General features: G+C 39.6%; 2 protein-coding genes across 2 annotated transcripts in view; one reads left to right on the top strand and one right to left on the bottom strand.

Moving 5' to 3' along the window:
* The window catches only part of pla2g4ab (phospholipase A2, group IVAb (cytosolic, calcium-dependent)), a 28,304-nt gene extending 7,865 nt beyond the window's left edge, over positions 1–20,439 (bottom strand). The window contains exons 1-10 of the mRNA XM_072680892.1: positions 20,051–20,439; positions 13,769–13,916; positions 10,306–10,387; positions 8,771–8,919; positions 8,536–8,649; positions 8,389–8,426; positions 7,227–7,371; positions 3,311–3,447; positions 2,970–3,192; positions 2,439–2,553 (exon numbers count right to left, since the gene is read on the bottom strand). Of these exons, the coding sequence (XP_072536993.1) occupies positions 2,439–2,553; positions 2,970–3,192; positions 3,311–3,447; positions 7,227–7,371; positions 8,389–8,426; positions 8,536–8,649; positions 8,771–8,919; positions 10,306–10,387; positions 13,769–13,801 (1,036 nt within the window). The 5' untranslated portion in view covers positions 13,802–13,916; positions 20,051–20,439. The remainder of the gene's footprint in view (positions 1–2,438; positions 2,554–2,969; positions 3,193–3,310; positions 3,448–7,226; positions 7,372–8,388; positions 8,427–8,535; positions 8,650–8,770; positions 8,920–10,305; positions 10,388–13,768; positions 13,917–20,050) is intronic.
* Positions 20,440–21,964: 1,525 nt separating this feature from the next.
* On the top strand, positions 21,965–27,206 carry ptgs2b (prostaglandin-endoperoxide synthase 2b). Its single transcript, XM_072680862.1, has 10 exons — positions 21,965–22,049; positions 22,315–22,431; positions 22,521–22,664; positions 22,815–22,958; positions 23,259–23,440; positions 23,720–23,803; positions 23,999–24,245; positions 24,945–25,231; positions 25,378–25,525; positions 26,288–27,206. The coding sequence occupies exons 1-10, from the start codon at positions 21,989–21,991 to the stop codon at positions 26,698–26,700; spliced, it is 1,827 nt and encodes a 608-aa protein (XP_072536963.1). The 5' UTR covers positions 21,965–21,988; the 3' UTR covers positions 26,701–27,206.
* Positions 27,207–27,544: the final 338 nt, after the last annotated feature.

The following is a 27,544-nucleotide window of genomic DNA, read 5'->3' as shown; positions in this document are numbered from 1 at the left end:
CAAAGACCTGAAGTATATCTGCACATTCCTGCATGAAGCGATCAATAAGAAAAGAGCTTTAGCCCTATTGAGAAGAAGAAGAAGAAGAAGAGAGCATGTTACTCTTTAATGCTTTCTACGGAGTGGTGCTGTCATGCCAGAATGACATAGATGGTATTGTGTGAAGATGCCTGTGAAAACAAGCAGTACTTTGATGAATAAATCCTTCCCTCTCTGTATAATTCCTTTTGACAGTCACTAAAACCTTAGGCTTTATGCATGTCACTACATAATGGTGACACGCAGAGCAACTGAAGGTAAACTGTAACGCTGTTGAACAATAACCATTAAGTGCTGTTGGGGGATATCAGAAGAAGTTAAAGAATTAGCGACCTAGCATGCCTTTAACTATAGGCATCAGAAGTCGAGCAAAACATGTTTTAATTAAGAAATATTAATTAGAAGCATGACGTTAAATTATAACAGTTACTTCAGTACCCCTTATTATTTATTTTATGTACACTATGCCCAAGTATATATCGCTGCTGTCCAAAGAAAACCATGTATCCCCATTTATGTCCAGTTTTAGTTTTCTCCATGGTTTGCACTCTGTAGCTGCCGCCGTCCACTATGTAAATCATTCTGGATTAACAGACCAATAGAAATGCTCTAAATGGCTTGGAATAAACTATAATTTTACATTGATTTCCATTCCATTCCATTTCCATTAAAGCCACCATTTTGGAGACACATGTTTTATGGACAGCAACAATGTACACTGTACACATTGTACTTTTACAATTTAATTCTGCCTTAAAATTGACATTTTACTGAATTTTACTTTTTAAATAATCAGTAATTATCAAGTAACGTTATTATTGTTCTGTCAATGTCTGTTATCTGATCAGCCACTCCCTTTTTAAAGTTAAATAACAAATGTTTTGCAGTGTAGTCTACACAAGCAATGTAAGTATTAAGTCTTTTGGTTTGAATGGACAGCTTGCCCAATGTTCGTTGTAGCTATACATTTCAAGTACAACTTTCAAGTACTGGTTTCCCCTTAGTTTTAGTTATACATAAAATAAAACAATGAACAATGACTATAAGGTTATATTAATGTGATCTCAAAACTAAACAGTTTGTACACACACAGTCCTAACTTAAGAACACCGTAGCAACACCATCAGACCCTCAAACTCATTTTAGCTTAGCTTCATTTGAATCTGGTTGTTATTAATTTCATGATAAATGGATTAATAGAAGAGTTCCAAAAAGACTTGAAACAAAATCTTTTTACATTGACTCCCACTGCCAAGTTTTTTTCCCCAAAAGCAACAATATATTGATGCTGTCAGAACAAAACCAACAAACATTACATTGTCCACATGTACATAGTCTTTTCATTCTCCTGTAATCTTATTGGGGAAAAGCTTTCATTGCAAGTCATTTTGTAGAATTTGTATTGGTTCATTCATTATATTCCATTCTGACACGATGTAAAGAACAAATGACAGATTCAAATTATGTCAAAAATGGAGATACAGTATACAGTGCATAATTCATATTTGTAAAAACGAGAACATGTATATCAGTCAAGTGGAGGGAGGAGAATTCACAGATTTAGCTCAAGTGTAACATGAGCTTTTAAATAAAGTTAAGTCACTCTGGGTATATCCCAAAGATAGCAACCCCAGGGCTGGGCACTGCTGCATTTCATTCCAGCGGAAGTCTGAAATGACGTACTGCTTGTTTAGAAGAATGTCTGATGCTCATATTTAGTTACAGAGACACCTGCACACAAAGCTGTGCTTTTCTTCAGGGCTTTTAAAAACAACAATGCCTGTCCTAAAAAGAGAACAAGTAGGAGGGTCACATATTTCACTGAGGGATCCTTTCAGGTGTCCTTGATTGATTTATCTAAGATTACGTGACTCTGGAAGTTGTTGGTTGAGTCTTTGCAGTTCAGCAGGGCAAAGTTTTATAAATAGGATTTTCATTCAAAACAGCTCAAATGTTTCCTTTCTTTGACTAACAGATATTACTGAACTGAATGCACATACAGTGTGTTCCAAAACATCTGGGTTTTCTACCTCCTGCCTAATTTTTCAGTCATAGTTTTGTAATAATGTGTGTGTATTTTTTTTTTGTATATTTAACTTTGATATTAGTCCTTTTTAACATAATTTTTGTCAATGTATTTTTTTATTATTTGTGCAGTGACCTTGGGTTCTTTAAGACAAGACTAAAATGGCACTATTCCTATTACATTAAATAATTGTACACACTTACTCATCCAAATACAAATGACCTGGTAGGTAATGCACGTTTGTACATTCCTGAATACATCTACAGCTCAAATCCATAATGATAATGTGCATGTGCTGTAAATACCTGCAATGTGTATTAATAAAAAAAAACAAAAAAAAAAAACAGTGGGTCTCACACAGAGAGACATTTACCAGCAAACATGAGCTCGGAGACATCGGGTTTGACGTGCAGGCAGGTGAAGAGTGGCAGTGGAGACTGTGCCTCATTTATCTTCTCCTGCAGCTCACTTAACTTAGTGTCCATCCTCTGTATATAGACAAATAGAGACCGATGTCAGCATACATGCAAACACATGCAGAACTTTTCAGAAAACCTGAGCAGTAAAGAAGGGCAAGACACTAAAAGATTACGCTGCAGGCTTATTATTATTTAGGTATTAGTTATAGTTAGTAGTTAACTACTATGGCTTGCTTGGCAACAGGCCAGAAAACTAAAATGTAATTGCGCAGAAGAAATTCGGAATACTTCTTATTTTGACATGGTTACCGTGGTAATTGTGATCATTATAGATTGATCATTATAAAATTATTTTAGGTTATATATTAGACCTTGTAATGTAAATGTTGACTTGTTTTTAGACAATTCATCAAGTTCTCATTACATTGGACACTAAAATCATATTATTTTTGTTTTAGATAATAATTTCTCAAATTCATCCGTACAGCAGGTATGAGCGTCTCTCCGATTAGCATGCCAAAGATGTCTGTGAATGTGACGGGCTGTCCTCCAGCCTTTTTGCTCCACAAAGCCTGGACATAGTTGGTGATGTGTTGGGGCAGGAGGAGCCGGAGAGGATTGCTGCTCACACTCTTCATCAGCTCCTGGTTAATCTGTTCTGGCCCCTTCTTGGGAAACTCCGGGTGAGAGTACAACGTAGACATATACCTTGGAGAAAGGGAAAGTTGGCTACATTAAGGTATGAATTTTTGATAAATAAACAAATGGGATGGATATCATAAAGTTACAGGCGCACATTGTGGAATGAGGTGAAACGTCTGCATACCAGGTGGATCCTGAGAGGCCAGCGACGTAAGTGGCACAGTCCAAAACTCCTGACTCATACAGAGCCTTCATGACTCCTGAGAACCCGACCATCGCCCTGAAGCCACCACCTGATCCTACTACGGCTATCACAGGAACCTGCACAGACACATATTTACATTACATCACTTCCTGAACGTTTAGGTTTTTCAGCTGTCCCTTGAGTTCTGACAACACTTCCTTCTGATTGCGTGACTCTTACTTGACCACAACTTGGGTGATTGTTTCAATGACTCCTACTGTTGTGTTGCAGCAATTTCGTCAGCCTGCACTGTGCACAATGTTTGTTACTAAAAAAACAATAGTGTGGTATCTATGCAAAACATGTAATGAGCTCATACAATGAGTCCTGAGTGTTCATCATAACACATTTTGTCTAAGCTAAGTGCTCACATGGTTTAGATCATAGGGCAACATTGATATTGTTTGCAGGCTCAAGTTCCCTTCGCCCAGCATAGAGGACATACCAGAACTGAGGTTGAGTTCCCTTCTGCATCTCATCACCTATTCCTCCGACTGCTGGCCTGTGAAAATGTCATAGGGCCCAAATAGGTGCCATCCTACATTTCACAGCGGGTGTTAAGAGTGCTATCGTTGCTGTCCATACAAGGTAAATGGTAGCTTGTCAGGAGAGGGCAAACATATTCCTAACTTTTAATGAAAGTTAATGTCCCTTGGCTTTTTTATCTGCCAAGAGCTTCATGATATCCTTTGGCATAGGCATCCAGGATCATCAGATCTTATTTAGGTCTGCCTCACACCCTTGTTCTAATTACATTGTCCATTATCTTCAAACTGACAGCTATCACTGATGGACACTTTAACACTTCACGTTCTGGCATAATGCTCTTTACTCACAAAGAAGCACACTTTTACACCTGCAATAAGCTAAGATGTCCTTTTCTGAACATGTTCAGAAAGTCTTTAAAAGTATAGAAAGTAGAAATTAGAGGAAATAATGAGGTAAAGGTGGTTAAGATGGTAAAGGGACATTTCATCCTTATGAAGTGGTATTTGTTGTTCTATCGTCTCCTTCACCATGACATCTAATGCTTTTCTCTGCAGATGCACCCATTGAGGTCACTAGGGCACTTGAAAAGAAACATATTGAAACTTTGTTTGACTAAGCTGCATTTGCAAGGACTCATGCGGTTAACGTCACCCTGAGGTCTTGTGGTATTCTGCAGTTATAGGATCAACCAGATTACTTGCAGTTAACATGTCACAGACATGCTGGACAAATAATGACAAACACGGGGACAAAAAGATTACAGGTTTTACTGCGTGTCTTTAAGTCATTTTTTGCTTAACATTCCTGTCAGCATGTGTGTTCAATCTCACCATACCCATGAGCAGCTAAAGATGAGTCACATTCCTTTTTCATTTTTAATATGATTTAGATGCCTTATTACATTAACAATTATTTATATTATTAATGGCTTTGAATGTTAAAGTTAAAGATTTTTGCTTAAAACTATTTTAGGTTAGCTCACACCTTGACATGTGCCATTGTTATAACTGAATCAATGTAACTTGCTAGCCATAATGGCTCATCAATATAAACTGCCCATAATTCCTTTAACTCTTTTTTTCATATACATAGGTTTTTAAAAACTGAGAATTATATATATTTTTGCCCTGTCCCTGCCCTGTCCCTGCTCTAAGAAGAAGAGAAGAGTCCAACACAATATCACAAGGTTGGTAATTTCCACTAAGTCAAGATGATGATAAATATGACGATCTATACAAGACTGATGAAACTGGAAATTCTGTTTTCCTACAGGCTTTCCCAAACACCCATATATATACACAGGAGAGCCATAACAAATATCATATCATAAGTCATATATCTCTGCATCGCAAAGTGACTCAGAATCAGATACAACAATTTGCACAGTCTCAAGTCTCAGCCACTGTTGTACACTCTATGTCACAGCTCAAAATAGTCACTCTGAAACATGAATTGATCCATGTTTGTATGTAACAGCATGTCACACAGTGTCAGAAAGCAAATAAGCAAGTCGATTTGAGATTATTAAACAACACCATATAGTTTGAGGTGAATATGTGATGATTTAAGCACACAGTTTTAACTCGACTTAGAACATCACATACAATGAATGGCATTTTCACTGTTAATTGTAAACATTTAAAAACTAATCATTTTGCCATATTTGTTCTAAAAATGTATATAAAATCATGTAGGAGCCAAATAAGAACCAGAATACAGTGGTTACATAGAAATGACGGTGTAGTCATTATTTTTGCATTTTTATTTGCAGATTTGATTAAATATGGCAACATGCTAGTTAATTGGGTCACAATGACATTATAATTACCAACTCAAACGAATACTGATTAAATACTTACCAACTGCCCACTTTTCAGGAATTTATTCATGATTTAAAGGGTAAAACTTACGGAGGCTTGACCGACCTTGTAAATGTCAATCAGGCTATGCGTGTCAGCAGTGCTTTTGTGGTCAAATACCCAACCTTTTACATAACCTGGCTGGTCTCAGACATCTAGAAATCAGTGCAGTTCCCTTTTAGGTCAACGCTAAATGTTTAAATACTTTACAAGTACTAAATGTTTAGAAGGAATTGCCACAGATTGCGAAACTGCTTATGTCACGCTGCCATGTGTTTTGCTGTTTACTGATTTGTTCCTAGACAATCTATGAGATATCTGTGTTTCTAGCAGGGCAATGTGAATTTGGCTTCTGAACAATGACTAAACACTCTTACAGTGTATGAAACTTATAGAAAATCTTTCACAGAAAGGTTTACATCATCAATGCCCCGGTTATTGAGATGAGTCTTCATAGTTGCAACATGGACATGGTCATTGCGCCACTACTACTGCTCAATTACATTTGTAAGTTAGAGCACCTATTTGTTTTTAGACTGTAAAAGCACACCGAATACACACAGTATGTAACTAGCCAGGAGATCTGTGTGAAATCAGGTCTCCTTCTTAAAACCAAATCACAGCACAAAGAGCTGGTTTAAAATATCTGACATCTGTTGCACAAACTGGTCAGGGGCTCAGTTCCCCAAAAGCATCTTAAAGTTAAGATGATCTTAACTGGTAAAGGGTAGAAACTGAACCATTTAAGGATGGTCTAAGTGTCAAGATGCTTTTGTGAAACCCTGTCCTGAACTACCAGCATTTTGCCAGCTTTGTTCTGATCAGCGTTCCTGTGCAGTGTTTTGTAGCATTTCAAAAATTTCCCAGAAAAATTGTAGCTGGTAATAGTCGACGTTGAGACTTCATAGCGAGAAATGAGCTTTTCAGAAAAAAGGCTCTGAAAGATCTGAAAGATGTTTAACAGTCGCCTCCCCCTACGTGCCAAGCTAAAACAGTGGCTTGTAATTAGTCATTTTGCATGTTAGTCTAACAGCCCCTTTCTGTCAGTGTGGACTCTTTGCCCTATAAGTGGTAAAATGACTCTTTGAGAAGTCTGGCTTGTAAGACTAAGAAACCAGTAACTGTAAGCAAAGATACTGGGTCTCTTGAGCGAATCAAATGAATCTGGCATGAAACAAAAAAAACATTTAATAGCCTATTTCCCGCCGGCCATACAAACTTCTATTACCTGTAGTTACTGAATAATACACCTTGGTGTGTAATAAGCCTTTCTGCCTTAAGGGGTGAAAACATTAGAAGTATATATATTAGCTAAAGCTAACAACATTTACTACAAGAGGCTTGCTTAAATGGCATGGGGAAAGCATTTGTATAGTCTGGTTGCTCTTTAGAGTATCTAAGTGAAAGTGACAGGAGGCATCAAGTCTAAACAGGTACGAATCCATTTCATTCCAAGGTTACAAATACTCATCAACAGCAGTCCTTGTGTAACTCAAAGACTAACATACTTCTCGTGGCGAGGAAGGCAGGAAGCTAGGTTTCTCCATGGCCAGCAGCTTCTTAATGCCGAGCATGACTCTATCTCTGCGGCGCTGCCTGTACAGTTTCTCCTTGTCGCACAGAGCCAGGCTGAAGCGCAGGTCCATGGCGGAGCTGGGAACAGTCACAGACAGACCACATGTAAGTGAGGTGAGATTTTTCCAACATACGATTTTATAAAGTACCGTGAATGTGCTATGTGTGCTTTCCAGTACAAGCCCAGATGAGACGGGGCGTCCTACTATGGCTTGCTGGCCTTGACTTGTGGCATTGGGTAAACACTACTTATTCAAATGGCATAGGTTTAGACTAGAAGGCCATTGAGGTTGATATATAAGAAATAACACACACATGGTGGGTAGCTTTTACATGAGCGCTTGCTTACTAGGTGTGTACTATCGCTCAAAGGGACGATCTAAATATGTTCTGTCATTTGTGTTATTCATTACGTTGAAGGCATAGTTCTGTGGCAGTTTTCCCCCGTGCTCTAAATGTGGTACAGTCAGTCAAGGTATGCTTGGTGTCCGGAGGTTGCTCCTTAAATTTTGCTCTGGGACTATGAGGTTAACGTAGCTAGCACGTAATGGAAACGTAATGGATACCTCACCGATTAGCATTGTGAAATCTACATGCCAACGCCATTATATACACACTTGCCTCTAATACTGCATGATTTACTGCTATCGTGAAAAATAGACAAACGCATGTAGCATTGTAGTCCCAGTGAACTTTAGATACCGAACAACCTATTCCTGTAAGTCCTTAATGTCACTGAGTACTTTAAAAAAGTCTGGTGTCAGACTGGCTAGGTCTGAGAAATGCTCCAGGGTGAAACCTGTCGACTGTGACACAGGCGCTGGTCACATCCGTCACTGGCATCAGTCACATAACTGTGAGTTTGGAGACTACTGCTAGCCTGAGATTCAAAACATTCCAGACGTAATGACGCAGCAATAACATGAGTGCCAACACCTACAATGCAGAGGGGAGTGCGAGAGGTTTCCTCCTCGTTGTTTAATCAATGACTACAATGGCATTCCAGAAGCACGCAAAAAACAAACATTGTATTGGCATCCTGGTGCTCTCTTTGCAATTCGGTGAGACCAGCAGAGTTTGGACAACTGTACGTACCACACCTCCAGACTCAGCTCTAAGTACACATGGGTTGCCTGTCAGAACAACACAATGGCAATTAGTGTGAGGTGAATCATCACAGTTTAAAAAGTGTAAACAGACTAAAACATCTTCAGAAGAAATAACAAAATAAGATAACCTTACCTTTCCTATGAGAAATGGCACCGATTCTGTTTGTCCCACTCTGAGTTTGGAAATGTTATACGACGCTGAACCCAGCGTTTCATCCATCACGTAATTAGCGTCCATTAAAGTCAACTAAAAACATTCCACAGGACCAGTATGTATTAGTTAGACTGTTCAGTTTTAGTAGTTGTCCTGCACTGCTTACAAGGAGTTAATGTACATGCAAGGCATTGGCAAAACTGTTAATAGCTACCTCCAGAACATTGTCTTGGTTGGGGTCCAATATGAATTCAAAGTTCTCATTCCACTTTGGGTTAATGTCGTTATCTATGTGCCGGGTTCTCTTCCTGCTCTCAGGAGCCGTGGGAATGAAAAGCTCCACATATGGGTCTGGAGTGTCGACTACAAGCACAAACAAATCGTTGTTGTTGGAACAATTACCTTTACTTCCAAAGTTGCAATGTTACAGAAGAAGCAAAAATCCCTATCAGAAATATTACATCCCAAGTCACTTCTGTTGTTTATTTTGTGAAATTCTGACAATGTAAAGGGAAGCTGGTACTTTCAAATTATGTTCCAACAGAGATATTAAGCAACAGTCAATGAACAGACAGACAAGATACTACTCAACTCATTTTTTTAATTAATCTACTACATGAAAATAATAATAATACAATGTGTTAGGCATGCCAAGGCATGTGTGGTTCGTTAGTTCCTGTTTTGGAACAAGGTCAAAGTAAAAGGAGAGTATAACTACGGCTGGGCAATTTTCACTTTTTCTTGCCATAACTAGTGAACTAAGTAAACAGCTGTACCACCTGCCAAATTAAAATCATGTGAATTCAAGGTGATGTTTTTCAGTGTGATTTTGATTTTCTTTACTCAGTATGTTGTCCATATTGTCAGTACTTTAACAATGGTCAACTACCAAGTTTCATTACAAACAAAGTATAATTGGTTGTGGTTAAATGGATTCCTGGCAGTGCAGAGTGTAGAAATTATTTATACTTTGATCATATTTTTTAAAATGCTTGTATCATTTGCCAAAATCATTTGTAAAATTGTTAAAAAATTATTAAAAAAATATTTTCCTGTTTTCCTGTTTAATTATTTGGACACAGTAACAGAGGACGTGTTTGGCATAAACCAGACACAGCGTCTGAGCAAAAGAATCCATATCAACTGTGAAGAATGCAGGTGGAAATGTCGTGGTTTGGGGCTGCTTTTCTGCAGCAGGGTCTGGAGAGCTCTCCAACATATAATCCACTAGGAATTCTTTATTGTATCTGAGGGTGCTATCTTTTTAACAGATAGCAGTGTGTCATACAGTGTGCATAACCACATAAGTAAGTCTATCTGACATTACTTAACAGCTTAATGTGGTTTGAACTAAGTATGTGATGGCTGCATAAGAATGCAGTTAATTTAAGGAGTATAAACTATAACTAAATTCCATTACGTAAGCTGTATTAATGATAAATATATTGGGTAATAATTATAATAATAATAGGTATGGGGAAATCTTTAAACAAGACTTTTTGCTTCAACGACTGCTTCATATTGACAACAATTATGCATCAAATGCCAATACCAAGTTCAGGGGTACTGATTTTAAGGCACCAATATATATTATATATATATATTCTGTTTCATAAAGCACAAGTTCTTACATGCACCTCAACCCATGATCATAATTAAGGTATCCTAAGCATGTGGTGTCAGATCTTCTGATGTGGAGAAAAATTAATGATGCCACAGAAAAACATTTCATAACGTTTCATAACTTACGCAAGTCACCCAAAGCTCCTTTAGTGACATTTTCTGCCCGTAGCACTTTCACTTTGAATTTGTGGGAGTACTGCTGCTCCACCTTAAAAAGCAGAAACACACATAAGGAGGTATGAGGAATCTGAAATTACATTATTTAAACAGAGTAGTAAATGTGTAGAATGTACTAACACATTTATTTACTACTCACTATCATGGAACGCCACACTATTACAACATAACATTTCATGCAAAGCGATTCTTAATGCTGTGAAACTGTAGTTATGATTGTAAATCTGCTATTTAAAGCTTTTGCTGGTTTGCTAATGACCTATTTACACAATGTATTACATTGTTATTTACCTAATGATCTACAGTTACATCTGATTTACGTTCCATAGCAACAGGTCTGAGCCTCCTTTTCTTTTTTGTTCTGACGCAACTCAATGCCAAAATTAGTCATTTTTATTTTAAATTTACGTCACAATAAAAATAAAATGTGAGAAATTTGAATATATGAAAACAGTAAATGTGCTGCCTACAATATTTAGTTAATTGAACTAGGAATATTAAGACCTAAACATGTGAAGTTAAATGGACTCATTTTGTAATACAACAAAGTTAATTAACATTTTTTGGTTTACAGCAGCAATTTTGTTTAATAGTTTACAGTGCTTTGAAAACTCCCCTTCCTGTTTTCTTATATCTGTCACACTATTTTTTTTTCACTGCAAGCTGAAAAAGAGATTTTTTATAATTTTCACTATTTAAATGTGGCATGTGGTGGCAAATGAATAAAATGTGGTGGATGAACACAATTCTTGTCAAAACTAATGACCTTAGAGAAAGCAACAGTGTCCATGTAACATTTATTTTCACTTGCAACCACTTGTTACAATTTAATCATGGAAATTCAAGAAGTGTGAACGCTGATCTAACAGGAGGCTCTCTCACACATCAGCAACAGACTGGGAGCATAACTAACGGCATACAGACCTCAAATGTAAAGTGGACTGAGCCCTGTAAGAATTCATCTTTTGACATGCATTTCACATGGATATTTCTGGTTATGGGCATAGTCTCCAAATGGCACACATGCTAGCAGATACACTCTGCATATATAATGCAGCACATACTGCATATATATATAGTATATCAGCAGATTGTGTAACCATACATGCAATTTCATGATACTATATTTACTGAGGTTTGTGCACACATTTTTATACAGTAGCAAAAACAAGTCAACACTGATTTTGCTTTTATTTCTTTGGTCAGGTCCAATTGCCAAAACAAGACCGCAGTGTCTGATGAGAGGATAGCATACCGTGTTTCAGTTGCAGTACCGGGAACTTTTTTATCACTGCTGGTTGCCTCTTAGTGATATCACATGTGTTTTTTAATCAAGCACCATAATCTCTGAAATGGAAACCACTGCAAATTTGTCATTATGCCAGCAGCCCAGCATATAAAATGAATATTATAGATTGATGTGCGCATTGAGACATCCCTAGAAGCCGCAGATTGCTTTATAGTTGCAACAAGCTGTAAACACAAAGACCACATGAAAAACATGTGCACCTGTTTGAAGTACAAAGAGAACTTCAGCATCCAGGTCTTTACCTTGTTTCATTCAGAGGTCATGCTACTGCTATGTACAGGTGATATAAGGCTGCTATTAAAATGTAGTTTGTTTATGTAGACATCAATTATATAAATATTTTAATTTTAAGGCTTTATTTATATTTTAATTTTCAATACATCTGAATTAAACTGTGCTATAATGATCAGTTCTCTGTCGGCACACTTCTTCAACTTAAAGGTGCCATTATTTATTCAGCATTTTAAATGATTCCCTGATGTGTATGTGGTAATTATTTGACTGTGATTGGGGTGAGAATTCCCCAGATACACTTTTACTGCCTCATTTACAACCGCAATGATTTGGCCCTAGAATGCAACAAGCTCTTGCACCAGTCGTACATTATAGTGCTGCTATTCTGACGATAAGCTTAATGGCCTCATCGTGGTTAGCTTTTAGCCTAGTACAGATCCCTGCTCACTTCCTGTGCTTTCACTTCCTTGTGCACGGCTTTCGATGTCCCTTCCCCACCTAGTCATCACACAAAGCCTTTGCCGAGGTGATGAGGCCTGGTTCACATAGGAACTGAGGTCGCATATTTTATTATATCTAAATGAGTCCAGGTGTGATGTGCTCCTCACCAATGTTACTGATGCACAATCATGGAAATGACTGCCTCTGAAGACTGAATACAAAAGTAACAAAAGCACCATATTCTGAGGAAGTGACCACTGTGTGTTACCACACCACAGTCTTGGACTAGGTCAAGAACACTAGTGTGTGTGTTCATTTTGGGGGCATAAAAATCAAGTCAAGACTGCAACTTAAAAGTTTAGGATTATGGATTAATGGTTGATGCAAGATTTGCATATAAATAAAGAGGTCTGAGGTTTGATGTACGTCACTCCAACATACTGAACTCTCTTTATTCAACTATGCCAAGGTAAATACAGGTCCCATTCCAGGGCACCTTTAAAAAACACCATAAACTCTAGAGTTACTTTTAGAATATTAAGTGTAGTAGTAGTGGAGTTACTTTATTAGTGTACTTGTATATTATATGGTATTCTAATGCTAACAGTTGGGTTTGGATATATTTTACATTTATTTATAATACGACCCCTGATCGTGTTCTGTGTTTAAATTCTTCAATTTGTACTGCTGTCATAAACTGAAACTCAAATTGGCCTCCACAGTGGCATAGCTGCCTAAGCTTTCCCTATCACTGGGAGCTTGAAAGCTCGCTTTTAGGCAATGCCATAGCTATCAGAAATAGAGTTAGTCATTAAAACTGACAATGTCAACACGGCCTGACCTGACCAACCAATATCTGTCGGGCCCTAGTAATGAAACACAGGTTAGCCGCCACGTTCACATGAAAAGGGATATTAACAATGACAGATGGTATTTATACCTACTGATCTAGCTTGCAACAGTATTAAAGTGGTGTTATGATCCAGTGTGGACTCTGCTGGTTGTTAATGGGACAGGTATGCCTAGCAGGTAGGGGTGCAGTGATTAGGGGATGCACCTGGGTGAAATTGGGAAAGGGTAGACTCCCAGGAGAGGTGCTAGATCTTAGCTTTCAGAGTGTGGCTTGGATTGCTGTAACACCTGACCATCTTAATCTTAACTTCTCTAGGAGACGCTTTCTTCTGGTCTCTGCTGTAGATGCAGGAAACCGTAGACAACCTTGGATTAGAAGTGGTGATCTTTATTTGGCCTAGACATTTGACTTTTAAAAGCCTTTAAAGTTTTCAATAAAGAATATTTGACCTATATCTATCCTTTCCTTTTATGTGTTGAATGGTGAAGAAACTGTAGGTGCTCTTATTATAAAATGTTGCTGTTTTTGTTTAAAAGAGGGTTATCACAAGAAAAGAAAAGTTTCTCTGAACTTACAACAATGTACTGGTAAGGATCCAGGGCAGACATACTGGCGATTTAGGAGTGGTGATCAGGACTGACCGATTGTCCTCTTTCTTCGTCAAAGGCTGTGTCTTCACTGACAGAGAAATCTTCAGAGAACAAGAGCACTCATCTACCCATGCTGAAAATTATATTAGAGAGGGATTATTCCAGTTGTTGAGATCAAAGTTATTCCAGTTGCTGTAATGTTGAAACACTGACTGCACAAAAAAAAGTAAGGCACTGAATTTTCTTGTGTCAATTAGGAGTGCTTTAAAAAAAGTTAATAATCAGTTTATATTCACACCACTACACTTAATAAATGGCTAATCATAACACAGCCCATATGTTACATGTGCATTTCTCAAGACATGTAGTGTGTATTTGTATGTATGTGTGAAAGACAGAAAGGGGAAGTGTGCAGCTAGAAAACCGAGATAGGGCACTTGGTAACAGGATAGAAGTACACACATTTCCACTTTTTCACTTCTCTGGCTCAGACTAAATTCTGCGTCAGCAGACTGTCTAAAGAGCAACTGTGTTTCGAAGTTTACAACAAAAAATAAATAATAATAAAAAAACTAAGATTAGTCATACATTTACAATTACTCATGCTGGTAGCACAACAGTGCTAAATGAACAACTACAGTTAATCATATGTTTCAGCATATATAATACTGGGGTCAGATCATAATATAACACAGCGCTGAATCAACACGTTAACACAGTGTTAAACAAACTTGTGCAGTGTTGAATGAACACCTACTGTTGAATAAATACTCACATACTGACTCATACTGACAGTGCTGAATGAATACAGAAAGTGCTAAATGAACACCTACAATGCTGAATGAACATTCACAATGCTGAATGAACATTCACAATGCTGAATGAACACTGACAGTGTCAAATGAACACTGACAGTGCTGAATGAACACTTAGTATTGAATGAACACTGACAGTGCTGAATGAATGCTGACAGTGCTGAATGAACACTTAGTATTGAATGAACACTGACAGTGCTGAATGAATGCTGACAGTGCTGAATGAATACAGAAAGTGCTAAATGAACACCTACAGTGCTAAGTGAACATTCACAATGCTGAAGGAACACTGACAGTGCTGAATGAACACTGACAGTGCTGAATGTACACTGACAGTACTAAATGAACAGTGAAAATGCTAAATGAACAGTAATTGTTGAATGAACATTCATAGTGCTGAATGGACAACTACAGTTTCAGCAGATATATAAGGTGGGGTCAGATCATAATATATCACAGCGTTGAATCAACACGATAACACAGTGTTAAACGAAAACCTAGTGTAGAATGAACACTGAACAGTGCATTACAGTTTACAGTGCATTACAGTGAATGAACACCTAGTGCTGAATGAACACTAATAGTGTTGAATGAACACCTAGTGCAGAATAAACACTGACAGTGCTGAATGAACACTCACAGTGTTGAACGAACACTCACAGTGTTGAATGAATACCTAGTGTTGAATGAATACCTAGTGTTGAATGAACACTGACAGTGCTGAATGTACACTGACGGTGCTGAATGAACACTCACAGTGTTGAACGAACACTGACAGTGCTGAATGAACACTCACAGTGTTGAATGAATACCTAGTGTTGAATGAATACCTAGTGTTAAATGAACACTGACAGTGTTGAATGTACACTGACAGTGCTGAACGAACACTCACAGTGCTGAATGAACTCAAAGTGTTGATCGAACACTCACAGTGTTGAACAAACACTCACAGTGCTGAATGAACACTTACAGTGTTGATCGAACACTCACAGTGTTGAACAAACACTCACAGTGTTGAATGAACACTCAGTGCTGAATGAACACTGACAATGCTGAATGAACACTCACAGTGTTGAATGAACACTCAGTGCTGAATGAACACTGACAATGCTGAATGAACACTTACAGTGTTAAATGAACACTCACAGTGCTAAATTAACCCCTAGTGCTGAATGAACACTGACAGTGCTGAATGAACATCTAGTGTTGAACGAACATCTAGTGTTGAATGAACACTAACGGTGCTGAATGAACACTAACGGTGCTGAATGAACACTAACGGTGCTGAATGAACAATTAGTGTTCCATGATTTTTAACGGTGCTGATTGAACATCTAGTGTTGAATGAACACTAACGGTGCTGAATGAACATCTAGTGCTGAATGAACATCTAGTGTTGAATGAACACTTACGGTGCTGAATGAACATCTAGTGTTAAATGAACACTAACGGTGCTGAATGAACATCTAGTGTTGAATGAACACTAACGGTGCTGAATGAACATCTAGTGTTGAATGAACACTAACAGTGCTGAATGAACATCTAGTGTTGAATGAACACTAACAGTGCTGAATGAACATCTAGTGTTGAATGAACATCTAGTGTTGAATGAACACTCACAGTGTTGAATGAACACTCACAGTGCTGAATGAACATCTAGTGTTGAATAAACACTCACAGTGCTGAATGAACATCTAGTGTTGAATGAACACTAACGGTGCTGAATGAACATCTAGTGTTGAATGAACACTAACGGTGCTGAATGAACATCTAGTGTTGAATGAACACTTACGGTGCTGAATGAACATCTAGTGTTGAATGAACACTAACAGTGCTGAATGAACATCTAGTGTTGAATGAACACTAACGGTGCTGAATGAACATCTAGTGTTGAATGAACACTAACGGTGCTGAATGAACATCTAGTGTTGAATGAACATCTAGTGTTGAATAAACACTCACAGTGCTGAATGAACATCTAGTGTTGAATGAACACTAACGGTGCTGAATGAACATCTAGTGTTGAATGAACACTTACGGTGCTGAATGAACATCTAGTGTTGAATGAACACTAACGGTGCTGAATGAACATCTAGTGCTGAATGAACACTAACGGTGCTGAATGAACATTAGTGTTGAATGAACACTTACGGTGCTGAATGAACATCTAGTGTTAAATGAACACTAACGGTGCTGAATGAACATCTAGTGTTGAATGAACACTAACGGTGCTGAATGAACATCTAGTGTTGAATGAACACTAACAGTGCTGAATGAACATCTAGTGTTGAATGAACATCTAGTGTTAAATGAACACTAACGGTGCTGAATGAACATCTAGTGTTGAATGAACACTAACGGTGCTGAATGAACATCTAGTGTTGAATGAACACTAACAGTGCTGAATGAACATCTAGTGTTGAATGAACACTAACAGTGCTGAATGAACACTAACAGTGCTGAATGAACATCTAGTGTTGAATGAACACTAACGGTGCTGAATGAACATCTAGTGTTGAATGAACACTAACGGTGCTGAATGAACATCTAGTGTTGAATGAACACTTACGGTGCTGAATGAACATCTAGTGTTGAATGAACACTAACAGTGCTGAATGAACATCTAGTGTTGAATGAACACTAACGGTGCTGAATGAACATCTAGTGTTGAATGAACACTAACGGTGCTGAATGAACATCTAGTGTTGAATGAACATCTAGTGTTGAATAAACACTAACGGTGCTGAATGAACATCTTGTGCTGAATGAACACTAACGGTGCTGAATGAACATCTAGTGTTGAATGAACACTTACGGTGCTGAATGAACATCTAGTGTTAAATGAACACTAACGGTGCTGAATGAACATCTAGTGTTGAATGAACACTAACGGTGCTGAATGAACATCTAGTGTTAAATGAACACTAACGGTGCTGAATGAACATCTAGTGTTGAATGAACACTAACGGTGCTGAATGAACATCTAGTGTTGAATGAACACTAACAGTGCTGAATGAACATCTAGTGTTGAATGAACATCTAGTGTTAAATGAACACTAACGGTGCTGAATGAACATCTAGTGTTGAATGAACACTAACAGTGCTGAATGAACATCTAGTGTTGAATGAACATCTAGTGTTGAATGAACACTAACAGTGCTGAATGAACATCTAGTGTTGAATGAACATCTAGTGTTAAATGAACACTAACGGTGCTGAATGAACATCTAGTGTTGAATGAACACTAACAGTGCTGAATGAACATCTAGTGTTGAATGAACACACAGTGCTGAATGAACATCTAGTGTTGAATAAACACTCACAGTGCTGAATGAACACTAACAGTGCTGAATGAACATCTAGTGTTGAATAAACACTCACAGTGCTGAATGAACACTAACAGTGCTGAATGAACATCTAGTGTTGAATAAACACTAACGGTGCTGAATGAACATCTTGTGCTGAATGAACACTAACGGTGCTGAATGAACATCTAGTGTTGAATGAACACTTACGGTGCTGAATGAACATCTAGTGTTAAATGAACACTAACGGTGCTGAATGAACATCTAGTGTTGAATGAACACTAACGGTGCTGAATGAACATCTAGTGCTGAATGAACACTAACGGTGCTGAATGAACATCTAGTGTTGAATGAACACTTACGGTGCTGAATGAACATCTAGTGTTAAATGAACACTAACGGTGCTGAATGAACATCTAGTGTTGAATGAACACTAACGGTGCTGAATGAACATCTAGTGTTGAATGAACACTAACAGTGCTGAATGAACATCTAGTGTTGAATGAACATCTAGTGTTAAATGAACACTAACGGTGCTGAATGAACATCTAGTGTTGAATGAACACTAACAGTGCTGAATGAACATCTAGTGTTGAATGAACATCTAGTGTTGAATGAACACTAACAGTGCTGAATGAACATCTAGTGTTGAATGAACATCTAGTGTTAAATGAACACTAACGGTGCTGAATGAACATCTAGTGTTAAATGAACACTAACGGTGCTGAATGAACATCTAGTGTTGAATGAACACTAACAGTGCTGAATGAACATCTAGTGTTGAATGAACACACAGTGCTGAATGAACATCTAGTGTTGAATAAACACTCACAGTGCTGAATGAACACTAACAGTGCTGAATGAATATCTAGTGTTGAATAAACACTCACAGTGCTGAATGAACACTAACAGTGCTGAATGAACATCTAGTGTTGAATAAACACTCACAGTGCTGAATGAACATCTAGTGCTGAATGAACACACAGTGCTGAATGAACACTAACAGTGCTGAATGAATATCTAGTGTTGAATAAACACTCACAGTGCTGAATGAACACTAACAGTGCTGAATGAACATCTAGTGTTGAATAAACACTCACAGTGCTGAATGAACACTAACAGTGCTGAATGAACACTAACAGTGCTGAATGAACACTGACAGTGCTGAACTTTTTTAAATGAGGGACTTTCACTGTCACATCAATTTTATGTTGAAGCCATGAATGAGGTAAGCACTGTAAGGTCCGGTAAACCACTTTCTTTGGCAAACCTCATGGTGGTTACTGGCCGCCGATGTGGTTCGTTCAAACAAGCCAGTTTTTTATATAAACAGGAGCACGTCTGCCTGGCTGCGCGCGGCGCTGCTAGTCACGTAAATCTGGAGAAACCGAGCCAACTGGCCAGTTCTTCGCACTCGCCCCGCCCCCTATCGCTAGGATTGGCTGGCAGTATTCGATCTCCTGCACTGTGATCTCGTGGCTTGGCTATCAGTGGGTCATGCGCTACGCCTGGATTGGCTATTGGATAGCTAGCGTGCAAACAACAAGCCAATAGGAGGGCCGTGGGGCTTTTCCGAAAACGGGTGGGAAGGAAAACAGCACGGCGGTGTCAGGCTCCTGGCTCCACCTGTTTCAAGTGAAAAGATGGATGGACTGGACATTCAGCTCACACCGACTTGCGAGTCCACAGAGGCCTACACGTACAACGTTCAGATAAATGTGGAGTTGGAAGCAGAAAGTAACGCGGCTTTTGGAGTCATTTTAGGCACCCGTTGAAATGAATTAAATACCTATAAAAAGCTCACCGGCGAAGTTCAAGGCCAGCTAGAGTCTGCACCAGACCAATATGCTTTCAGGAGGGCGGTGATTTATCCGAATTCAGACACTTATTAGAGCTTTAAACACTTTTCAGAGAGAGAGAGATGATTGTGCCAGCGGCCACGTGTTTCATAAATCCCAAATGAACAAAAAACAACGAAGCTATGGCTGCTTTTTAAACGTTGAAACTTGTAGCTACATTGTGGAGTGAGAAACTCCACATACGAGAAACATGCAGAACTCCGCTGTGCACCAGACTCGCTCGCTCGCTTTCTCCCACCAGCTGCACCACACCAGACTCCGCAGAAGCGAGTAACTTTGGCTACTTACCCGAAGATGGGGGCTGCAGGAGAAGTCAGGTCTGGGAAGCCAGACAACATCGCATTTCTCCTGGGCTTGCAGTCACCATCATTTGAGGAACGGGAGGAGGTGCTAGCAGGGTCTTCCTAGTAGTAACAACACGCCCCTAATCTTAAACCCAACTGTAGACGATGTCTGGAAAACCAATTCGTCTTCTTTCTAGAAGTGTCAGACCTGCTTGGATTTGTGTGTGTGTGTGTGTGTATATGCGCGCGCGCGTGTGCTGACTGAGCCGTAGCATAAACAGTTTAAAGAAGGGTCGTAGAAACGGTGGGTCTCGAGGAGAGTCTGAAGATTTCTCGACTTCCTTCACAGTGTGAATGTCAACTTTTTGGGGAACCAAATGCCGCTGCTGGCTACCGAGCCTCACTCACGAGAAGTGTGAAAGCAGGGTAGGATGTGGAGGAACGGGCCGTGGAGAGCGCCACAGGAGGGCGCTCACATGCCGCTCTGAATCCCCACAGCGACCCGTTATTCAATGCCATACCCGCTTTCCGGAAAGCCCCGCCTTCCTCGCCTCAGATTGGCCAGCAGGTCACACGCGTGTCTGAATACGGGCGGGGAAAAAACACCAGTCCCACAGCGTTACCACGTCCGGTGTATCCAGAAATAAGCCCCAAAAACTTTAATAAACAGGTTATCAAAACACTTAAATCATCATTTTAGTGTCTCGAAATAAAATGTGAAGAAAGAACGAATAACCCTTCAGTGTGCTTTACTGACAGTAAAATACCTATTAAAAAATATATAACAAATAACTAAATATAGTATTATAAATTGCAAAATGAAATTAATAACAATATGTTTAATTATTAAATTAAATTATTTTACTTTGTTGTAAGTTTAGCTGAACACCCGAGCTCATCTGATAGTCATGTGGCTACCAGGTACCAGGACACCAGGTACGCCTGATAATACCTAGTACACAGATTACTCTCAGCTCGTTGTAAGAGGTTAAACACTAAAAGTGTGAGGATTATGAGGTGGTAAATCAATCGCTTTACTGCATACGAATTTACAAATGTAGCCATATCTTTTTTTCTTTTCTGAATTCCCTAGCTATAGTGTCCAGTACTAACCGTCTAGTGTACGGCTCATGTACTGAATGTCTGACTGTAAAATGTACTTGATGATTTTCAGGAGTTACAGTAATGGAGGAAGACACTAAAAGGCTGTGTATGGGTCTAGTAAATAAATCAGTACTTATGATATACGTAGTTACGTATATCAAGACAGATCCGCATCCTATAGGTAGCCTGTATATGTCCAGTCTAAACTGAAAACCCCCCAGACATATATGTATATCTCTTAAGAATAAATAATAATGATAATACTACTACTACTACTAATAATAATAATAATAATAATAATAATTATAATACTAATAATAAAAACGTTCATACCATTGAATGGACTTTATAATAATAATTTCTTTAGGTATTTCTGGTCCCTTCTAACTGGTCCACTGGACAGGAAAGTGAAGAGAGCAGCAGGTCAAAACATGCTACATTATGAAAACGGAGATAGCACCCGGTTTTTCTTTGACAGTAACTCTTCTCTCAAGTGTGTTTTAGTGAACTCTGGTCTTGAACTTCCTTTTTTTCGAGGTTTAATTTTATTCTGTTTTTCGGTTTTGCTCACGCTGTTTTTTAGACTTAACAGGAGGGGCGGTCTTGTCTAATTAGCATCAGTTCCTCTGCAGCTGATAGCTGGCAAGGGGGAGCGCAGCGCAGCGCAGGACCCGAGGAATGGTCTTTTGGCTGCACGCGGCTTTGAGGGAATCGCTGCTTTACGTGCGGACTGCCCTCTGCGATTGCGTCACTGTGAGCTATAAAAGCGCTGCTGGTTCCTCCACAGTCCGTTCACTCTCTAAACCCGACAGGACGAGACGCACCTTGAGACGCTGGAATGCACAGGACCGCGTCGCTCCTTCTGTTTCTCTATCTGGGGTGCTTGGCTTGCGAAGGAGGTGAGTGATTTCACACCGCTTTCATGGGCTTAATGAGCAACTCCAGGAGTATGACTGAAGGCTTGTGATTGTAGCTGTACAGTGACATGTTGGTCTACTTATGATACTGTATATGTCAGGGCCAGGAAATGCAATGTAAACGTGTATGTAGTTGCTTGTTTCTGTACAGTGTTCTGACTCTCGCTCTGAATGACTTATGATAACGATTCTACAGAAAAGCCTGCCATGACCCTCTCGATAACCTGTATTTCCATCTTGAATACAGCCAATCCCTGCTGCTCCCAGCCATGCCAGAACCGAGGTGTGTGCACAGAACTTGGCACTGACTCCTACGAATGTGACTGCACACGCACTGGATACTATGGGCAGAACTGCACAACACGTAAGAGCAACCAAGTTCATATTATTATATCAGCTGAATGAGTGCCTTTTTTTAGGGCCGCCCTTCACATGATGCGTTTCATCCAACAGCCGAATTCTTCACCTGGATCAAGGTGTCTCTGAAACCGACGCCGAACACCGTGCACTACATCCTCACACACTTCAAAGGCCTATGGAACATCATCAACAACATTTCGTTTTTACGGGATGCCATCATGCGCTACGTCCTGACATGTAAGTCAAGCAGCAATCTTTAATATGCCTTCTCAAAGAAAATGACTGTCCAAGGCTGCAGACTCCATATTGTAGCTCTGGAGGTCAGTGCAGGCTGCTAAACACTCACCTCGACATTTTTTGTTGTTTTTGCCTCGTTTCCTAAATCAGCACGTGCCCATCTGATTGACAGTCCTCCAACCTTCAATTCCGACTATGGCTACAAGAGCTGGGAGGCCTATTCTAATCTGTCCTACTTTACACGCACCTTACCCCCCGTTCCTCAGGATTGCCCAACGCCGATGGGCGTCGCAGGTGAGACCCGCTCTCTTCCTCTCTAAACCTGTTCTTTAGCATTTCTGTGACCTTACCAATAAGGTTACGAGTACATTACATCACCAGCCTTCAGGGCTGCGCGTAGTGCGAGCTTGCATGTCCAACCAGCCTGCCCGCATGCCTAAGTGTGTCAGAAGAAGTTTAGGCAAGTGTCTTCGCGGTGCCTCACTTGCTAGTGGAAAAATAAGCATGCCAATTGCGCGCTTTAAATTCCTGGTTGTTTATGCAGCCCACTGTAATTCCTACTTTCATGTACAATGCCGTTGTCTTTTCCCACAGGTAAGAAAGAGCTGCCAGACGTGAAGGCAGTTGCAGAGAAGCTCCTGCTGAGAAGGAAGTTCATCCCTGACCCTCAGCGAACCAGCCTCATGTTTGCCTTCTTCGCCCAGCACTTCACACACCAGTTCTTCAAAACGGACATGAAAAAAGGTCCAGCCTTCACCAGGGCAAAGAATCACGGAGTGAGTGTGAAAGCTTCTCAAGACGTTTAACTTGGCAGAGTTCTTGTCTAATATCTTGTAGGTTCCTAGATACTTTGTAAGGTTTGGTCACTCTGGATAACCGAGATCTGCTGACGGACTGAATGTAAATGAAAGTTCACCTGGTGGCTTTGCGTGATCTGACTGTGTAGTGTCCAGTGACGGAATCAGCGTTGTTCCTTTAGCTCTCAACTTTCACAAAGAAAATGAAGCATGTCTTTCACAGCACATATCTGATTAGTCTTTATGTGCTTTCAACAGGTTGATCTGAGTCACATTTACGGAGAGGAATTGGAACGTCAGCACAAGCTTCGGCTCTTTAAGGACGGCAAGCTGAAATTTCAGGTTACTTAATGTCACTGTCTCCGAAAGGCCTCATGTGATACATGTCCTAACTTGTGAACTTCCCTTACCTGTCTTCCAGCAAGTAACTGCAAATCAGTGCAGACTGTGACTAAAAATGAATAAATGCTGTTGTTGTTTTCTTCAAGTTCTCCAATCATTATTTTCTGGGAAATCAAAAGGCTTTCTGTATTTTAGATTCTAGATGGCGAGGTATACCCACCCACGGTCAGTGATGTCCAGGTGGACATGCACTATCCTCCCCACGTGCCCGAGTCCCATCGCTTTGCTGTGGGTCACGAAGCCTTCGGCCTGGTCCCAGGCCTCATGATGTACGCCACAATCTGGCTTCGGGAACACAACCGCGTCTGCGACATTCTCAAGATTGAGCATCCAGACTGGGATGATGAGCGGCTCTTCCAGACTACACGGCTCATCCTCATTGGTGAGGGAGACAAAATACCTACTTGTGGATTAAAGGGTCCATGTCGGAGAAAACATGCCGTTCACTTCCCAGGCCATATGGTTCATGTATGGAAGAAAACAGCACTTTTTGAGTGTCACATCAACATATTTAAAAGTTACAATTTTTGAGTTACATGTTTAGAGACAGGTTTGCCTGTCCTTAACATTAAAGTCATGAGGAGTGAGGCGTAATACATGGGCAGGCAGTCAGATACAAGGTTTACATTTAGATATATCAGTCTGAAATTTTACATGGGCTTGTCTAAGTCTAACGGAATAAGGAGAGGGGTCATATGAAAAATGAATTATGGTTGGTACACAAGACTGCCAACAAGCGGAAAAATACAGGGCATAGGCCCTTTAAGAATTTTAGGTTATTAGAATATCTAGTGTTGTATGTATTTATATGTTGACTTTATGAGCTTGTATGAATGTACGTATTCACAGAAGATCACAAAGGTTCAACTGAAGAAAGGCGTTTTTCTTACTTTTACTTCCCTTTCTGCAGAAAAAAACCTTATCACCCCCTTCTCATCTTTGTCCACATTCTAATGCTGAAAAAATGTTTAAAAAACACACATACACACAACTTGCACACGCCACCAGTTTTCCTCTTTAGTATGTCAAAATTGCACATAAGCACTCTTTCAGCAACCCTATCCTTGTTTCCTTCCTGCAGGTGAGACTATCAAGATTGTGATCGAGGATTATGTGCAGCACTTGAGTGGCTACCACTTCAAGCTCAAATTCGACCCAGAGCTCCTCTTCAACCAGCGTTTCCAGTACCAGAACCGGATCTCCTCTGAGTTTAACACTCTCTACCATTGGCACCCACTAATGCCTGATGACTTCCACATCCAGGATGAGGTCTTCAGCTACAAGCAGTTCCTCTTCAACACCTCCATTTTGACAAACTATGGGGTCAATAACCTGGTGGAATCATTCACGAAGCAGATAGCAGGAAGGGTGAGTCTTGCTTTTTTTTTATTATTATTTGTAGCGCTGTTGTTTATGCAGATATTACACTATAGAAAGAAAAGGAGATTCTTACTGTAAAGGTATGATGCTGAAACTAGCCTGTGTGCCTAATCCCCAAAATATCTCTTCTGTAGGTGGCCGGTGGTCGTAATGTTGCGCCTGCAGTGATGATGGTGGCAGTGAAATCAATAGAGAACAGCAGACAGATGCGCTATCAGTCAATCAATGCTTACAGGAAGCGCTTCAACATGAAGCCATATGTTTCCTTCGAGGATATGACAGGTAAGATGTATTCCTTTGTATTCAACTATGAAACTAGCAATTGTTTTCACTCTACTCATGTCAACTATAAGGAAAAGTACAAGGAAAAGGTTTATCTTTCCTAGAAAGATTCAAAAAACCTTTTAGAAGTATCTAGTCTGAATTGCGGATGTGGCCTCCCAGCCGCACAGTGTACTGAAACTCTGTAGGCGGCTGTTTCTAACAGCAGTCTGGCAAACACGGTGTAAACATTGGAGGCTTCCGAAAACCTCCAGTCCTGCACAGTCTCGCACAGACAAGCCTGCAGTCCACAGGAAGAAAGGGCTTTTCTATCATTGCAGGGTATTTTCATGTTGAGCTACACCTTATACAAGGATTGAAAGGCTTACATCTGCTTATGTGTGGATTTAAAGGAGATGAGTCAAGCTCCAGAATAATGGCATCAGTTCTATTTCCACCTCGTGTTGACAAATGTACTGTGCTGTATGCCAACAGGGACTCAAGACTTGAAAGCAGTTCTAGTTATTAGGAACTGTAGACAAACTTAAGTTTGTTTTTTTATTAAACATCAGCAAATGAAAGGAATTCTTCACTTGATTATGCTAATGATGTTGATAATAATAATAAAGCTAATAGGGGCCATTTGACATTGTGTCAATAAGGTGATTTCCACTGTAGCCACAGTGTTCTTCTGTTTTGGAATCACCCTAAGGCTATTTTAAGATCACTATCAGTCGGTATCTACGGAATGATTGAACTGACAGAGCTTGTTTCTTGCTGTAGGTGAGAAGGAGATGGCAGCAGAGCTGGAGGAGCTATACGGAGACATAGACGCAGTGGAGCTATACACCGGCCTGCTGGTCGAGAAGCCCAGGCAGAACGGCATTTTCGGAGAAACCATGGTGGAGATGGGTGCCCCGTATTCCCTGAAAGGTCTAATGGGAAACCCCATCTGCTCCCCCGAGTACTGGAAGCCGAGCACTTTTGGTGGAAAAGTTGGTTTTGACATCATAAACACCGCCTCCTTGCAGAAGCTGGTCTGCAATAACGTCAAGGGCCCATGTCCCATGGCGTCTTTTCACGTGCCCAATGTAAAGGACTCCGTACCAACCACTATCAATGCAAGCGCAGCCCATTCCAGTCAAAAAGAGGTCAACCCAACAGTAATACTAAAAGAAAGGACTTCTGAGTTATGATAAGCCACCACTGTGATGGAACTGATAATATTATTTATTTATTTATTATTGCAATATTTATTGTATTTATTTAACTGAAAAAGCATTTTTGTACAAATCAAACATTTTATATAAAATGTAGATATATTTCTATTTTTCTGTATTTATTTTCAGTGTGCATGATTTTTTGTATTTTAGCACTGTAATTAAGCTTTTTATTGTGTTATTTTTCAGAGTTATACTTGAAATTAACAGATTTAGTTTACAACGTGTTAAAAGTCTGATTTTAAAGTCATTAATTAATATCTTCTAACAGCCTTTTCAGTCCGCGTTTACCAGTCTGTCTTCCCCTCACAATCTTATTTATGTTTTATAGCTGCAGCATCTCAGGCGTGGTGTTTAAAATGCTATTAGATGGCTCACAGTGTCACATTCCTTTCATTTAACTTGTTGATTAGTAATTTTCATTTTTTAAACTTGAAGTTTGGTAAGGAACAGTAAATCTCAACTATGTGAAAAAATAATAAACAAGACTTTCTATCAAGTTCTTGCAGTGTGCAGTCGTTTTACACTCATTTCTTAAAGAATATTTGCTCTGTAGTTATCTATAAAGAATGTTAGAAAAGTTTAAGGCAATTTGCTACACTACCCTCAAGAGTGTTGCAAGCCAGCTCTACTGCCAAATCTGCATTATAATTTCCTCCAGCCATTTCTGTCCAACTCTTTCCTCTTTATCTTCCGCAATGCAGACAGAGAAAGAAGAAGCTCTGAGGTACAACCAAGATGAGAGACTAGACACATTTGTTACAGCTGCTTTGGTGCAAAAAGTTAAGACGCTCTACTGGCAAACTGCTGTCACAAAACA

Source organism: Salminus brasiliensis, chromosome 1, assembly GCF_030463535.1.
Source record: "Salminus brasiliensis chromosome 1, fSalBra1.hap2, whole genome shotgun sequence".
NCBI classification, from domain to species: Eukaryota; Metazoa; Chordata; class Actinopteri; order Characiformes; family Bryconidae; genus Salminus; species Salminus brasiliensis.
Note: the sequence above shows the minus strand (reverse complement) of the source record. Positions and strands in the feature narration are given on the sequence as shown.

What these genes read in the sequence shown, in the direction of transcription:
- ptgs2b (XM_072680862.1), top strand. Translation starts at nt 21,989, where the DNA reads ATGCACAGGACCGCGTCGCTCCTTCTGTTTCTCTATCTGGGGTGCTTG. An exon ending in CATGCGCTACGTCCTGACAT is followed by an intron (nt 22,665 to 22,814) that starts GTAAGTCAAGCA and finishes TTCCTAAATCAG; the next exon opens with CACGTGCCCATCTGATTGAC. An exon ending in AACGCCGATGGGCGTCGCAG is followed by an intron (nt 22,959 to 23,258) that starts GTGAGACCCGCT and finishes CTTTTCCCACAG; the next exon opens with GTAAGAAAGAGCTGCCAGAC.